The sequence below is a fragment of the Cyprinodon tularosa genome, unplaced genomic scaffold (assembly GCF_016077235.1).
Source record: "Cyprinodon tularosa strain WSP-4 unplaced genomic scaffold, ASM1607723v1 ctg1162, whole genome shotgun sequence".
Taxonomy (NCBI): domain Eukaryota; kingdom Metazoa; phylum Chordata; class Actinopteri; order Cyprinodontiformes; family Cyprinodontidae; genus Cyprinodon; species Cyprinodon tularosa.
The window spans coordinates 99,574-115,922 of NW_024037962.1; the positions used below are offsets into that span (position 1 = coordinate 99,574).

The following is a 16,349-nucleotide window of genomic DNA, read 5'->3' on the forward strand; positions in this document are numbered from 1 at the left end:
GAAAAAGCAAAGGATGCCGAGTCCTGACTTAACGTGTTTTACAGCTAGAAATTAGTACAGATTTCACTGGGAAATAGGAAATAAATGGAAAATTCATAGAAAGAGATGCATACAGAGGTGACCAGTCAAAAGGCGCAGAGAAAAGAAAGCTGTCAGGGAAGCCAGATATGGACTCTTCGTCATATTGGAGCTCGTCTCCAGATGAATCCTCAGACAGAAACACGGTATAGTGACGAGTGGGACGGACAGAGCTAGAGCGGAGAGAGAAGACAGCATTTAAAAGACATCAGAGGTCAATGAAAGCTTAAAGAGAGGCAGGAAAGTTAGAAGAGAAGGATCCGGAACAATCAGTGTTAGACTGAGCTTAACAGAACATGCATGCATTCATTCATTTATCTGAGAAACATGGAAAACAATCACTGCTGTCACTGCTGTGAGCTAACTACAGCAATACAAATACCATCCCCACATTAAGGCCACACCCTGCTGCTATATATGAAACATGCTGGCCTCCATGGAGATGCAGAACTAGACCTTCCAGAACCTTCATGGTGTGGATGAAAAGCAGATCAGTTCATTGAACTCCTGCAGTGGGATTCACTAAAGCTGCAAATAACTGCCCTCATTATTATCAGAAGTGATTTTAAGATCAGGAACTTCTTAGACAGAAACCAGTGACCAATGAGAAAGGGGCCTTCAGCCACCGACACGGTGATGGAGCATCTGGTCATCTGGCTCCTGCAGGGCGACACTTTAGTTTCTGAACAGTCTGTAACATTGCAGTTAGCTTTATTATCTGGTGTTTATCTGCAGTTCATGTATTTTTTGACTCTGATCATTTCAGTGACTGTCACTTAAACTTCTGAAAGTATATTAATGTTATTTCTTTAAAAAAAGAAATGTTTCCGAGAAGGTTTCCTGAAAATTACAATTTGAAAAACTTCACTGTTGTCAAAAAATTTTGTTTCTCTTAAATCATATATTCATTTATGCTTTTTTACACACTATAAAAGTTTTCACTTTGTCTGTTTCACCTGCAAGGTCTCATAATTTGTAGACAAGACAAACCTTCTTCCCTAAATAAACCAAATTCTTTCATCAGGTTTATTCATAGCATGTTAATGTTTAACCGAAGTGTAATTTGCTTTGACTACTTTCTATTGTTGTAAGTAAGGAGGGATGAACGCTGCTCATGCAGAACAGGGCTGATTACCGTGCAATAAGGACCGTATGATGAACTGATCTCTCTTTGCACAGATATGAAAATAAAGTGCCGACTGAGTGAAATCCATTGATCTCCATTTAATTAACTGGAGTAAATAGTTGAATACTTTTTTCCCACTACACTCACCAAAAGGCAGAAGGTTAAAGATGAACAGCCATAAACCCAACAGGGAACAGAACACATGAGGAGAGTTCAGAAGAAAGATGGACTTACTGCTCACAGCTGCTCTCCAGACTCACATTACTGCTGGGCCTCTTCAGTAGTGTTGGAGGCTGGGCCTGCAGACACGACAGAGAAAAGATGACTCAGGCTTTCTTTCTCCAGCTTCATCGTGTGTGGAAGGACCAGAACTCCAAACACTCAAAGCATGGCTGGACCAGACAGGAGGGGAGGAGCTGAAGCTCTCACTGCTTCCAGTGGATGATTTTACAGAAAAGAAGCTAACAAAGCTCCCAGGAAGGGAGGCTGAAAGCAGGACAGGCTGATCGGATGTAGAGACGCAGAACAACAGAAGGTTGACATCTGAAAATGGAATATCTACGGTGCAGCCCTGACCAACGCTTCACCTGTCCAAAGTGCACAGTCACTGGCCGGTGGCCGTCCCATGTTCGCTCAGCTCCACCCCTCAGGACCGTGGCAGCGGGAAAAGCAAACTCTGCGGTGCTGTCGTCATCATTCCCTGCTGACCCAGGGGTGGCGAAGCCGTTCTCCCCCTGCTCCTGCAGGAGGAGAAAACATCGACACGCCATGTAACAGTCAGAAAAAACAAACTAGAGAGCAGCTTCCTGGATCATTTCTGTTTGAACGTCTGCAGATGTTACAGGTTCCAACCAACAAGGAACGACGTGAATTTAGCAGCAAAGTAGAGACCAGCAATCAAAGGAGATCTGCTGCTTTGGTTCCTGTCATGTTTTCTGTTCTGTTGGTTCAATAGACTCCAAATAAAGCCAACGTCTTTACAAACAGCTCCTCAAAGCTCCAACCATCGCAGCACAAGTTTCTACAGGTTTTAGATCATTGTGCAAAAATGAAGCATTTAAAAACAGAAAAGGAGCAGAAACTGAATCTAAAGTTGGAACCTTGTCTGCTAGTTTAACCTCTTTAAGCCCAGAGGGGCTCAGGAGCAAATTCCACCTGAAATTAGGGATGTGAAGTTCAGCTCCCAAACTATAAATTAGAAAGACAATTGTTTGTATCTGTGTGATAGAAAGGCATTGAGGAATATTTATCAGGTAGAACCACTATTCTAAACATCACCATGTCTGATTTATAGGTGATTAAACATATAAAAAATATTTTATCTCGCCAATTTTTTTTCTAAAAGAAACTCTGCAAAACACCATAAAGCCCATTAGAAACTCTGGATGAACCCTCAGGCTTTATAGATCCACATCTTAACTAGAACTGAAGCTAATTTGGACTGAATCAGTTGAAGCATGTTTGTTTAGTGGGCAGAGTGCTAGGAGGAAATGGGATAATGGCACAGAGCCAAAAGTGCAAAAATGCATTTTTCTCTTCATAAAAGGGAATCTGGTCAGACAAATATACTGATTTCCATTATTGGAGACCTTCTGCATAAAGCAAAGCCTTTGCCCCTTAGATTTAATTATTGATTCATTAAAATGTATCAATAATTCCACCAGACTGAATAGAAAATAAGAATAACAGAGCAGCTTATGGAGCGCATGGCGGTTCCATCACCTGAAATGGTCTCACAATGACCTCTGACCCCTCCTTGGAAAGGTCTGAGCCTCTAGTTTCCAATGATGGTGGCCAATAGGGGGCGGGGCTAAAAATGAATACCTGCTGTTGCATTACTCCCACAGAGTCACACACGTCAGGTGGAATTTTAAATCTCATTTCATTTTTTTTTTTATTTGAAACATGTTTTAGAAATTTTAAAGCCCCATTGAAAGGCGTATGGATGAAACACCATGTAACAGCGTTTTGGTCATTTCTATAATTAGATAAACATCAGCTGGTGTCAGCTGGGCGGGGTACCGGCATGCCGGGCTTACAGGGTTTAATGTTTATGATATCGAACACAGACGGAGAATCATTCCAACCCAGCAGATCAGTAAAGTTACTCACCTTCTGTTTCAACCGGCTTTTGACCTCTTTGATGCGCATCTTGGCGTGGTCCTTTGCCTGTTAAACAAACACAGCCGCGTCGTCAGGAGGAGCAGCGGTAGGGGAGGAGTTACACCATCAGCAGTCTTTGCACCTTCCACATTAAAACAAAGCTATGGACGGACACTTTGGTGCTTACAAACTTGTAGACGGTCTTCATGGCTGGGTTGGCTTTGGTCTTCACGGTCTGAAAAATAGCTCCGCCCCCTTTCTGTTTGAAAACATTACAGAGTTAGAGGTGGAGATGACAGTTCTCACTCATTAGATGGAAACAAAGCTGTTCTGACTGTAGAGCGGATGGTCGCCTCCACAAAGCTAACAGTCTCAAAAGCCATAAAATCCATAATTACATCATCGACTCTAACCCAACCTGCAGCGTTTGCTTCATTCACTGCTACATTTCTACAGAGTATAAGATACTAGAATGAACCTCTAGTAGGAGTTTGCCCTGCAACTGAAGGGTTGTAGGTTCAAGCCCCCGCTACAGCTTCACCCGCCATGCCTACTGATAGGAGTGAGCCCCAGAGCAGCTGTGGCTAAAGCTGAGTAGTTCACCACCATCAGGGAGTGTCTGAATATAGGTCAGGTCTCCTGGTATCTAAGTACAGACTGTTTACATCCATGAAGCTGATAAAATTTTATTGCTTTTGTTTTTATTCCTAAACATCTGTTATGGGACCCTGCAGAGCTGATGTTGATCACAGCATCAGGGTGTCTGCATGAAGCACTTCAACCAGAGAACATTTCTCTGTCATCTGCTTTTTGTTCTAGAACATAACATCCATCCATCCATTTTCCGTCACCCTTTCTACTGGTGAGAGGCGGGGTCCACCTTGCACAGGTCAGCAGTCCATCGCAGGCCAGAACAGAACATTATGGAGTAAATTCCTGCATAGAATCCAAAGTTTGCGTTCCTGCTGTAGCTGTTCACCAGTTTAGCTGCTATCTGCCGATAGAAACACCAGAGAAGAGTTGAAATGGATTCTCACCTTCACAGTGAGGAGCCACTGGTGGTAGGTCCGGTCACTGCCTGTGGGGGGGGGGGGGGGGGGGGGGGGGGGGGGGGGGCAGAAACCTCCATGTCAGTATGTGGTAAAATGAGAAAAACCTTTTGTCTCCATGTTTCTGTTCTCCCTGTGATTCCTAATGAGGTCGAGCTTTAATGGTTAAACTTTAACCACATTGAAACCAGCTTGATGTAATCACTTCATCCCAGTACCGGCTCGCACTTCATCAGAGTATTCGCTAGCACTCCGTCCCAGTGTCCGCCCGCACTCCCTCCCAGTATCCGCACGCACTCCGTCCCAGTATCCGCCATCAATCCATTGCAGCATCCGCGCCCACACTCCGTCCCAGTGTCCGCCCGCACTCCGTCCCAGTATCCGCATGCACTCCGTCCCAGTCCGCCATCAATCCATTGCAGCATCCGCGCCCACACTCCGTCCCAGTGTCCGCACGCACTCCGTCCCAGTGTCCGCACGCACTCCGTCCCAGGATCCGCACGCACTCCGTCCCAGGATCCGCACGCACTCCGTCCCAGTATCTGCACGCACTCCGTCCCAGTATCCGCCATCAATCCATTGCAGCATCCGCGCCCACACACCGTCCCAGTATCCGCCCGCACTCCGTCCCAGTGTCCGCACGCACTCCGTCCCAGTCCGCCATCAATCCATTGCAGCATCCGCGCCCACACTCCGTCCCAGTGTCCGCCCACACTCCGTCCCAGTGTCCGCACGCACTCCGTCCCAGTGTCCGCACGCACTCCGTCCCAGTGTCCGCACGCACTCCGTCCCAGTGTCCGCCCGCACTCCGTCCCAGTGTCCGCACGCACTCCGTCCCAGTGTCCGCACGCACTCCGTCCCAGTGTCCGCACGCACTCCGTCCCAGTGTCCGCACGCACTCCGTCCCAGTGTCCGCACGCACTCCGTCCCAGTGTCCGCACGCACTCCGTCCCAGTGTCCGCCCGCACTCCGTCCCAGTGTCCGCACGCACTCCGTCCCAGTGTCCGCACGCACTCCGTCCCAGTGTCCGCACGCACTCCGTCCCAGTGTCCGCACGCACTCCGTCCCAGTGTCCGCACGCACTCCGTCCCAGTGTCCGCACGCACTCCGTCCCAGTGTCCGCACGCACTCCGTCCCAGTGTCCGCCCGCACTCCGTCCCAGTGTCCGCACGCACTCCGTCCCAGTGTCCGCCCGCACTCCGTCCCAGTGTCCGCCCGCACTCCGTCCCAGTGTCCGCCCGCACTCCGTCCCAGTGTCCGCCCGCACTTCGTCCCAGTGTCCGCACGCACTCCGTCCCAGTCCGCCATCAATCCATTGCAGCATCCGCGCCCACACACCGTCCCAGTGTCCGCCCGCACTCCCTCCCAGTGTCCGCACGCACTCCGTCCCAGTGTCCGCACGCACTCCGTCCCAGTGTCCGCACGCACTCCGTCCCAGTGTCCGCACTCACTCCGTCCCAGTATCCGCCCGCACTCCATGCGAGTATCCGCCCGCACTCCGTCCCAGTATCCGCCCGCACTCCGTCTCAGTATCCGCCCGCACTCCGTCCCAGTATCCGCCCGCACTCCGTCTCAGTATCCGCCCGCACTCCGTCCCAGTATCCGCCCGCACTCCGTCCCAGTATCCGCCCGCACTCCGTCCCAGTATCCGCACTCACTCCGTCCCAGTATCCGCACGCACTCCGTCCCAGTATCCGCACTCACTCCGTCCCAGTATCCGCACTCACTCCGTCCCAGTATCCGCACTCATTCCGTCCCAGTATCCGCCCCCACTCCGTCCCAGTATCCGCCCACACTCCGTCTCAGTATCCGCCCCCACTCCGTCCCAGTATCCGCCCGCACTCCGTCCCAGTATCCGCCCGCACTCCGTCTCAGTATCCGCACTCACTCCGTCCCAGTATCCGCACTCACTCCGTCCCAGTATCCGCACGCACTCCGTCCCAGGATCCGCACGCACTCCGTCTCAGTATCCGCACTCACTCCGTCCCAGTATCCGCACTCACTCCGTCCCAGTATCCGCACTCACTCCGTCCCAGTATCCGCCCGCACTCCGTCTCAGTATCCGCCCCCACTCCGTCCCAGTATCCGCCCGCACTCCGTCCCAGTATCCGCCCGCACTCCGTCTCAGTATCCGCACTCACTCCGTCCCAGTATCCGCACTCACTCCGTCCCAGTATCCGCACTCACTCCGTCCCAGTATCCGCACTCACTCCGTCCCAGTATCCGCACTCATTCCGTCCCAGTATCCGCCCCCACTCCGTCCCAGTATCCGCCCCCACTCCGTCCCAGTATCCGCCCGCACTCCGTCCCAGTATCCGCCCGCACTCCGTCCCAGTATCCGCCCGAACTCCGTCTCAGTATCCGCACTCACTCCGTCCAAGTATCCGCACTCACTCTGTCCCAGTATCCGCACTCATTCCGTCCCAGTATCCGCCCGCACTCCGTCTCAGTATCCGCCCCCACTCCGTCCCAGTATCCGCCCCCACTCCGTCCCAGTATCCGCCCCCACTCCGTCCCAGTATCCGCCCCCACTCCGTCCCAGTATCCGCCCGCACTCCGTCTCAGTATCCGCCCCCACTCCGTCTCAGTATCTGCCCGCACTCCGTCCCAGTATCCGCCCGCACTCCGTCTCAGTATCCGCCCGCACTCCGTCTCAGTATCTGCCCGCACTCCGTGTCAGTATCTGCCCGCACTCTGTCCCAGTATCCGCCCGCACTCCGTCTCAGTATCCGCCCGCACTCCGTCTCAGTATCCGCCCGCACTCCGTCCCAGTATCCGCCCCCACTCCGTCCCAGTATCCGCACTCACTCCGTCCCAGTATCCGCCCCCACTCCGTCTCAGTATCTGCCCGCACTCCGTCCCAGTATCCGCCCGCACTCCGTCTCAGTATCCGCCCGCACTCCGTCTCAGTATCTGCCCGCACTCCGTGTCAGTATCTGCCCGCACTCTGTCCCAGTATCCGCCCGCACTCCGTCCCAGTATCCGCACTCCGTCCCAGTATCCGCCGCACTCTGTCCCAGTATCCGCATGCACTCCGTCCCAGTATCCGCCATCACTCCGTCCCAGTATCCGCATGCACTGGGCCCCAGTATCTGCTCACGCTTCCTGGAAACATCCATTTCTGTCATGGTGGACATGTTTGGGATAATCTGGATCAGCGTGTCTCAGCCACCGCTAATATCCACCCCAGGTACTGATTGGTCACCCACCCCCCCTCCCATAGTGGCGGAGGAAACAGTGAGTAAAGCCCAGCTCTGTTAGGCTCCACTGGTGGCTCACCTGCGTACTCCCCCATGTTAATCTCCTCCTCAAAGATGTCATTGAAACCCTCCCCTGAGTTGAGCAGGTCCAAGCGGCCATCAATAAACTGCATCAGAAACAGAAAGATGGCGTCAGCCTGTGCGCCCGGTTCACTGGAGCAGCTGGAGCTACTGGTGCGTACCTGTTTGAACAGCTGCAGCTGGATGGCATTCTGGAGAAACTGTCTCATGGCACTGGATCGATGGCTGATGAATGTCTCCTCACTGAACGTGATTGGCTCCCCCTAAAAAGCAGCTCAGACTTAAACTTGGTTTGCCAAGCTGATGTCTAAAGAAAAAGGCAACGCCAGCCCATGGGAAATTACAATTCTGATCCCTTTTAATTTATGTAGAAAATCACAGCAATCAACTTTACTCTGTGATCACAAAACATTTGTTGTCTGGGCCGGAAAAAGAAGTGCTGAAAGACGACGAGCTAGTTTGACTGCAAGCTGTAACGTTAATGTTGAAGCTCCATAACAAACTGACCACTTCGATCTGCAGGGCGTTCCTGTAGCTGCCAAACAGAGACGCCTGACTCTTCAGGAAGGCTCGAGCCACACCGTCACCTGTTGTCGTTGAAACCTTCTTTAGACGACTCTTTAAGGATGAAACCTGCAGACCAGAAAGTTCATTAGTGCACCATTTTCACACTGACCTCTAAGACTGACTCTATGCCAGGCTGACCCTATCCCAGGAACCCAAGCTTATCCTATAACAGACTGACCCTATGCCAGGCCCCCAGGCTGACGCTATGCCAAGGCGCCAGGCTGACCCTATGGCAGGCTGACCCTATGCCAGACTGACCCTATGCCAGGCCCCCAGGCTGACCCTATGGCAGGTTGACCCAATGCCAGGCCCTCAGGCTGACCCTATGTTAGGTTGACCCATGCCAGGCTGACCCTATGTCAGGCCCAGAGGCTAGGCTGACCCAATGTCAGGCTGACCCTATGCCAAGCTAATCCTATGCTAGGCTGACCTAATGCCAAGCTGACCCAGTGCCAGCCTGACTGAATGCCAGGCTGACCCTATGCCAGGCCCCCAGGCTGGGCCTATGCCAGGCTGACTCTATAGCAGGCCTCTAGGCTGAACCTATGCCAGGCCCCCAGCCTGGCATAGGTTGGGGGCCTGGCCCTATGCCAGGCTGACGGTATGCCAGGCTGACGGTATGCCAGGCCCCCAGGCTGACCCTATGCCATGCCCTCAGGGTTAATGAGAACAGTTCTAAACTGTTAAAAGTATAGAACCGTTAAAACAAGTGTTGTCTTTGACAATGTTGATGAGATTATTTTGTTGACGCTACTTTTTTATGACAAGAACTGACAAGCTTAATGTGGATCTTTGATGATGAAAACATGACAAGTCATGGGTGTGAGTTTTCATTGACTAGACGAGGCTAAATAAAAATGTCTGTCGGACGTTTATGTCTTGTTCTGCTCTGACTTCCCTGGAACTCCAGGAGATAATAATGCTAGATTATCATTTAATTTATAGGACAAAAACATGATGTGATGAACAATTAATTTAATATGACATCATTAAAACTCAGCATCAATCCCAAGTTTCTGCCAAAACATTTTCTTTTTGTTGTGGATCTTTGTAATCAGGATAATTAGGATCATACAACATTGGTTTGTTCTCTTGGTTTGTTCATCTCTTCACCCATGCCTGAGATAAGAAGTTTGTTTTGAAGTCATCAGATGCTAGAAGCTGCTGTGACTGGATTTTATTAAACTTTAAACCTCTCTGTATAAAATAAATATTTTAAAACATTAAACAGTCTCAGATCTGTTGTCACCATATTTAAATTTGACAAACCAGATGTTGTCTACATTAGTTTTCCTGTTTGGCGCGATTGCAATTGCAATTACGGATCTTGACCTGGCTGCCTTCTATCGGCCCGAAGCAACGTACGTGAGTGGCGCGAGGTGGGCGGAGCAGAGACGGAGGATGTGGAATCTGAGGGTCAGAGTCTGCGCTTTACCCTCCACTCTGATGGTTCGCTCTCAGCAGCATGACTCCTCCTGCTCTCGCTACTTAATAAACTATATGTGGCTGATCATCCTCTGCCAAGTGTAAAAAATCCCTTTGTCTAACTATCAACATTTTATGTCTTCCAGCTCACAAGAGGTGATACTAAACATTCTGTAATTTCTACCACAATAAATCCCTAAATTATATCCAAAGCAAATATTTCATTGAATTGTTTATTTTTGGATAAACATCCAGATGAAAAGGTTCATAGATCTTTGAATATTTCTCTCTCATTGTACTCGTTTATATCTATTTGAATATTTAAAAATTTTAGTTAAATGTAGGTCTGGTTGCCATGCCCTTATTTAGCAATGATGTAGGTTCTCTCTGTATTTTTTTTATATCATATCCCTGTGAGTATAAATCTACTTTGACCCCTGAGCAGCAGTATATGAGGCGCAAACTGAAGAAATAAAGTTAAAATCACCAAAGTAGAAAGAAGAATGTTTTTGTTCTTTGCTTTTTTTGGATTAATGTAGATTGTATTGATCTGTGTGTAATGCATAATTCACAGCAGACCAGGAAGTGTTTGCTTTGGGATGGAAACCTTGGATGTCTAAAATCATTCCTTTATAGACATTTTGTTAGCTTGTCTGTCTGCAATATTAACCAAGAGGATGTGTTGAACTAGATCTGCCATATTAACCAAGAGGATGTGTTGAACTAGATCTGCTATATTAACCAAGAGGATGTGTTGAACTAGATCTGCTATATTAACCAAGAGGATGTGTTGAACTAGATCTGCTATATTAACCAAGAGGATGTGTTGAACTAGATCTGCTATATTAACCAAGAGGATGTGTTGAACTAGATCTGCTATATTAACCAAGAGGATGTGTTGAACTAGATCTGCTATATTAACCAAGAGGATGTGTTGAACTAGATCTGCTATATTAACCAAGAGGATGTGTTGAACTAGATCTGCTATATTAACCCAGAGGATGTGTTGAACTAGATCTGCTATATAAACCAAGAGGATGTGTTGAACTAGATCTGCTATATTAACCAAGAGGATGTGTTGAACTAGATCTGCTATATTAACCCAGAGGATGTGTTGAACTAGATCTGCTATATTAACCATGAGGATGTGTTGAACTAGATCTGCTATATTAACCAAAAGGATGTGTTGAACTAGATCTGCTATATTAACCTAGAGGATGTGTTGAACTAGATCTGCTATATTAACCATGAGGATGTGTTGAACTAGATCTGCTATATTAACCCAGAGGATGTGTTGAACTAGATCTGCTATATTAACCCAGAGGATGTGTTGAACTAGATCTGCTATATTAACCAAGAGGATGTGTTGAACTAGATCTGCTATATTAACCTAGAGGATGTGTTGAACTAGATCTGCTATATTAACCTAGAGGATGTGTTGAACTAGATCTGCTATATTAACCCAGAGGATGTGTTGAACTAGATCTGCTATATTAACCATGAGGATGTGTTGAACTAGATCTGCTATATTAACCAAGAGGATGTGTTGAACTAGATCTGCTATATTAACCTAGAGGATGTGTTGAATAGATTGCTATTATTAACCAAAGGGGTGTGTTGAATAGACTGTTTATTAACCCAGAGGATGTGTTGAAATAAAATCTGCTATATTAAACCCAAAAGGATGTGTTGAAAAATGTTGTATTTTTAACCAAGGGAGGGGTTGAATAGATTGCTATATTAACCCCCGGGTGTGTTTTTAACTAAAATTGCTTTTATTAACCAAAAAAGGAAAGTGTTTTAACAGATTGCTTTTATTAACCTGAGGTTTTTTGAAAATTTGGAAAATTTCTATAATTTTAAACCCCCAGGATGGGGTTGAACTAGATTTTGTATTTTTAACCAATTTAGGATGTGTTGAACTAGATCTGCTATATTAACCCCCAAAGGGTGTTTGAACTAGATCTGTATATTAAAATTTTGGGGGGTTGTGTTGAACTAGATTGCTTATTAAACCCTGAGGGTGTGTTGAAAATAGATCTTTCTATTATTAAAACCCCAAAAAGGATGTGTTGAAAATAGATCTGCTATATTAACCTAGAGGATGTGTTGAACTAGATCTGCTATATTAACCATGAGGATGTGTTGAACTAGATCTGCTATATTAACCAAGAGGATGTGTTGAACTAGATCTGCTATATTAACCTAGAGGATGTGTTGAACTAGATCTGCTATATTAACCAAGAGGATGTGTTGAACTAGATCTGCTATATTAACCCAGAGGATGTGTTGAACTAGATCTGCTATATTAACCAAGAGGATGTGTTGAACTAGATCTGCTATATTAACCCAGAGGATGTGTTGAACTAGATCTGCTATATTAACCAAGAGGATGTGTTGAACTAGATCTGCTATATTAACCAAGAGGATGTGTTGAACTAGATCTGCTATATTAACCATGAGGATGTGTTGAACTAGATCTGCTATATTAACCAAGAGGATGTGTTGAACTAGATCTGCTATATTAACCTAGAGGATGTGTTGAACTAGATCTGCTATATAAACCAAGAGGATGTGTTGAACTAGATCTGCTATATTAACCAAGAGGATGTGTTGAACTAGATCTGCTATATTAACCCAGAGGATGTGTTGAACTAGATCTGCTATATTAACCAAGAGGATGTGTTGAACTAGATCTGCTATATTAACCAAGAGGATGTGTTGAACTAGATCTGCTATATTAACCAAGAGGATGTGTTGAACTAGATCTGCTATATTAACCAAGAGGATGTGTTGAACTAGATCTGCTATATTAACCAAGAGGATGTGTTGAACTAGATCTGCTATATAACCAAGAGGATGTGTTGAACTAGATCTGCTATATTAACCAAGAGGATGTGTTGAACTAGATCTGCTATATAAACCAAGAGGATGTGTTGAACTAGATCTGCTATATTAACCAAGAGGATGTGTTGAACTAGATCTGCTATATTAACCAAGAGGATGTGTTGAACTAGATCTGCTATATAAACCAAGAGGATGTGTTGAACTAGATCTGCTATATTAACCAAGAGGATGTGTTGAACTAGATCTGCTATATTAACCAAGAGGATGTGTTGAACTAGATCTGCTATATTAACCAAGAGGATGTGTTGAACTAGATCTGCTATATTAACCAAGAGGATGTGTTGAACTAGATCTGCTATATTAACCCAGAGGATGTGTTGAACTAGATCTGCTATATTAACCAAGAGGATGTGTTGAACTAGATCTGCTATATTAACCAAGAGGATGTGTTGAACTAGATCTGCTATATTAACCAAGAGGATGTGTTGAACTAGATCTGCTATATTAACCAAGAGGATGTGTTGAACTAGATCTGCTATATTAACCAGAGGATGTGTTGAACTAGATCTGCTATATTAACCAAGAGGATGTGTTGAACTAGATCTGCTATATTAACCCAAGAGGATGTGTTGAACTAGATCTGCTATATTAACCTAGAGGATGTGTTGAACTAGATCTGCTATATTAACCTAGAGGATGTGTTGAACTAGATCTGCTATATTAACCCAGAGGATGTGTTGAACTAGATCTGCTATATTAACCATGAGGATGTGTTGAACTAGATCTGCTATATTAACCAAGAGGATGTGTTGAACTAGATCTGCTATATTAACCTAGAGGATGTGTTGAACTAGATCTGCTATATTAACCAAGAGGATGTGTTGAACTAGATCTGCTATATTAACCCAGAGGATGTGTTGAACTAGATCTGCTATATAAACCAAGAGGATGTGTTGAACTAGATCTGCTATATTAACCAAGAGGATGTGTTGAACTAGATCTGCTATATTAACCATGAGGATGTGTTGAACTAGATCTGCTATATTAACCAAAAGGATGTGTTGAACTAGATCTGCTATATTAACCATGAGGATGTGTTGAACTAGATCTGCTATATTAACCATGAGGATGTGTTGAACTAGATCTGCTATATTAACCAAAAGGATGTGTTGAACTAGATCTGCTATATTAACCAAGAGGATGTGTTGAACTAGATCTGCTATATTAACCTAGAGGATGTGTTGAACTAGATCTGCTATATTAACCAAGAGGATGTGTTGAACTAGATCTGCTATATTAACCCAGAGGATGTGTTGAACTAGATCTGCTATATAAACCAAGAGGATGTGTTGAACTAGATCTGCTATATTAACCCAGAGGATGTGTTGAACTAGATCTGCTATATTAACCATGAGGATGTGTTGAACTAGATCTGCTATATTAACCAAAAGGATGTGTTGAACTAGATCTGCTATATTAACCTAGAGGATGTGTTGAACTAGATCTGCTATATTAACCATGAGGATGTGTTGAACTAGATCTGCTATATTAACCATGAGGATGTGTTGAACTAGATCTGCTATATTAACCAAAAGGATGTGTTGAACTAGATCTGCTATATTAACCTAGAGGATGTGTTGAACTAGATCTGCTATATTAACCATGAGGATGTGTTGAACTAGATCTGCTATATTAACCAAAAGGATGTGTTGAACTAGATCTGCTATATTAACCTAGAGGATGTGTTGAACTAGATCTGCTATATTAACCATGAGGATGTGTTGAACTAGATCTGCTATATTAACCAAGAGGATGTGTTGAACTAGATCTGCTATATTAACCAAGAGGATGTGTTGAACTAGATCTGCTATATTAACCCAGAGGATGTGTTGAACTAGATCTGCTATATTAACCATGAGGATGTGTTGAACTAGATCTGCTATATTAACCAAAAGGATGTGTTGAACTAGATCTGCTATATTAACCTAGAGGATGTGTTGAACTAGATCTGCTATATTAACCATGAGGATGTGTTGAACTAGATCTGCTATATTAACCCAGAGGATGTGTTGAACTAGATCTGCTATATTAACCCAGAGGATGTGTTGAACTAGATCTGCTATATTAACCAAGAGGATGTGTTGAAAGATTGCATATTAACCCAGAGGATGTGTTAACTAGATCTGTATTTTTAACTAGAAAGGGTGTGTTGAACTAATTTGTATATTAAACCCCGAGGATGTGGTTTAACTAGGGTCTGCTATATTAACCATGGGGTGTGTTGGGAATGATTGCTATATTTAAACCAAAGGGATTTTTGTTGAATAGGGTTGCTATATTAAATTTGAGGATGTGTTGGGAATAGATCTGCTATATTAACCAAAAGGAGTGTTGAATAGATCTGCCCATATTAACCCCGAGGATGTGGGTTTAACTAGATTGCTATATTAAAAACCCCGAGGATGTGTTTAACTAGATCTGCTTTTAAATTAAAAAAGAAAGGTTTTGTTTTAACTAGATCTGCTATATTAAAACCCAAAAGGGGTGGTTTTTGGGAATAGGGTCTGTATAATTTAAAACCAAAGAGGATGTGTTGAAAAAGAATTGCTAAAATTAACCTTGGGGGATTTTTGTTGAAAATAGATCTGCTATATAAACCAAGAGGATGTGTTGAACTAGATCTGCTATATTAACCATGAGGATGTGTTGAACTAGATCTGCTATATTAACCCAGAGGATGTGTTGAACTAGATCTGCTATATTAACCCAGAGGATGTGTTGAACTAGATCTGCTATATTAACCAAGAGGATGTGTTGAACTAGATCTGCTATATAAACCAAGAGGATGTGTTGAACTAGATCTGCTATATTAACCCAGAGGATGTGTTGAACTAGATCTGCTATATTAACCAAGAGGATGTGTTGAACTAGATCTGCTATATAAACCAAGAGGATGTGTTGAACTAGATCTGCTATATTAACCAAGAGGATGTGTTGAACTAGATCTGCTATATAAACCAAGAGGATGTGTTGAACTAGATCTGCTATATTAACCCAGAGGATGTGTTGAACTAGATCTGCTATATTAACCCAGAGGATGTGTTGAACTAGATCTGCTATATAAACCAAGAGGATGTGTTGAACTAGATCTGCTATATTAACCCAGAGGATGTGTTGAACTAGATCTGCTATATAAACCAAGAGGATGTGTTGAACTAGATCTGCTATATTAACCAAGAGGATGTGTTGAACTAGATCTGCTATATTAACCCAGAGGATGTGTTGAACTAGATCTGCTATATTAACCAAGAGGATGTGTTGAACTAGATCTGCTATATTAACCCAGAGGATGTGTTGAACTAGATCTGCTATATAAACCAAGAGGATGTGTTGAACTAGATCTGCTATATTAACCAAGAGGATGTGTTGAACTAGATCTGCCATATTAACCAAGAGGATGTGTTGAACTAGATCTGCTATATTAACCAAGAGGATGTGTTGAACTAGATCTGCCATATTAACCAAGAGGATGTGTTGAACTAGATCTGCTATATTAACCAGGAGGATGTGTTGAACTAGATCTGCCATATTAACCAAGAGGATGTGTTGAACTAGATCTGCGATATTAACCTAGAGGATGTGTTGAACTAGATCTGCTATATTAACCAAGAGGATGTGTTGATCTAGATCTGCTATATTAACCAAGAGGATGTGTTGATCTAGATCTGCTATATTAACCAAGAGGATGTGTTGATCTAGATCTGCTATATTAACCCAGAGGATGTGTTGAACTAGATCTGCTATATTAACCCAGAGGATGTGTTGAACTAGATCTGCTATATTAACCCAGAGGATGTGTTGAACTAGATCTGC

The 16,349-nt window shown here is 44.8% G+C and overlaps 1 protein-coding gene across 2 annotated transcripts in view; it reads right to left on the reverse strand.

The window, feature by feature from the left end:
• The window catches only part of dennd1a (DENN/MADD domain containing 1A), a 57,636-nt gene that overhangs the window by 13,391 nt on the left and 27,896 nt on the right, over window positions 1–16,349 (reverse strand). The window contains exons 13-21 of one of the 2 annotated variants that reach the window (XM_038307443.1): window positions 8,145–8,270; window positions 7,799–7,900; window positions 7,636–7,723; window positions 4,345–4,385; window positions 3,495–3,566; window positions 3,317–3,373; window positions 1,792–1,944; window positions 1,439–1,503; window positions 114–251 (exon numbers count right to left, since the gene is read on the reverse strand). In XM_038307443.1, the coding sequence (XP_038163371.1) occupies window positions 114–251; window positions 1,439–1,503; window positions 1,792–1,944; window positions 3,317–3,373; window positions 3,495–3,566; window positions 4,345–4,385; window positions 7,636–7,723; window positions 7,799–7,900; window positions 8,145–8,270 (842 nt within the window). The remainder of the gene's footprint in view (window positions 1–113; window positions 252–1,438; window positions 1,504–1,791; window positions 1,945–3,316; window positions 3,374–3,494; window positions 3,567–4,344; window positions 4,386–7,635; window positions 7,724–7,798; window positions 7,901–8,144; window positions 8,271–16,349) is intronic. The other variant, XM_038307450.1, reaches the window with a different exon arrangement.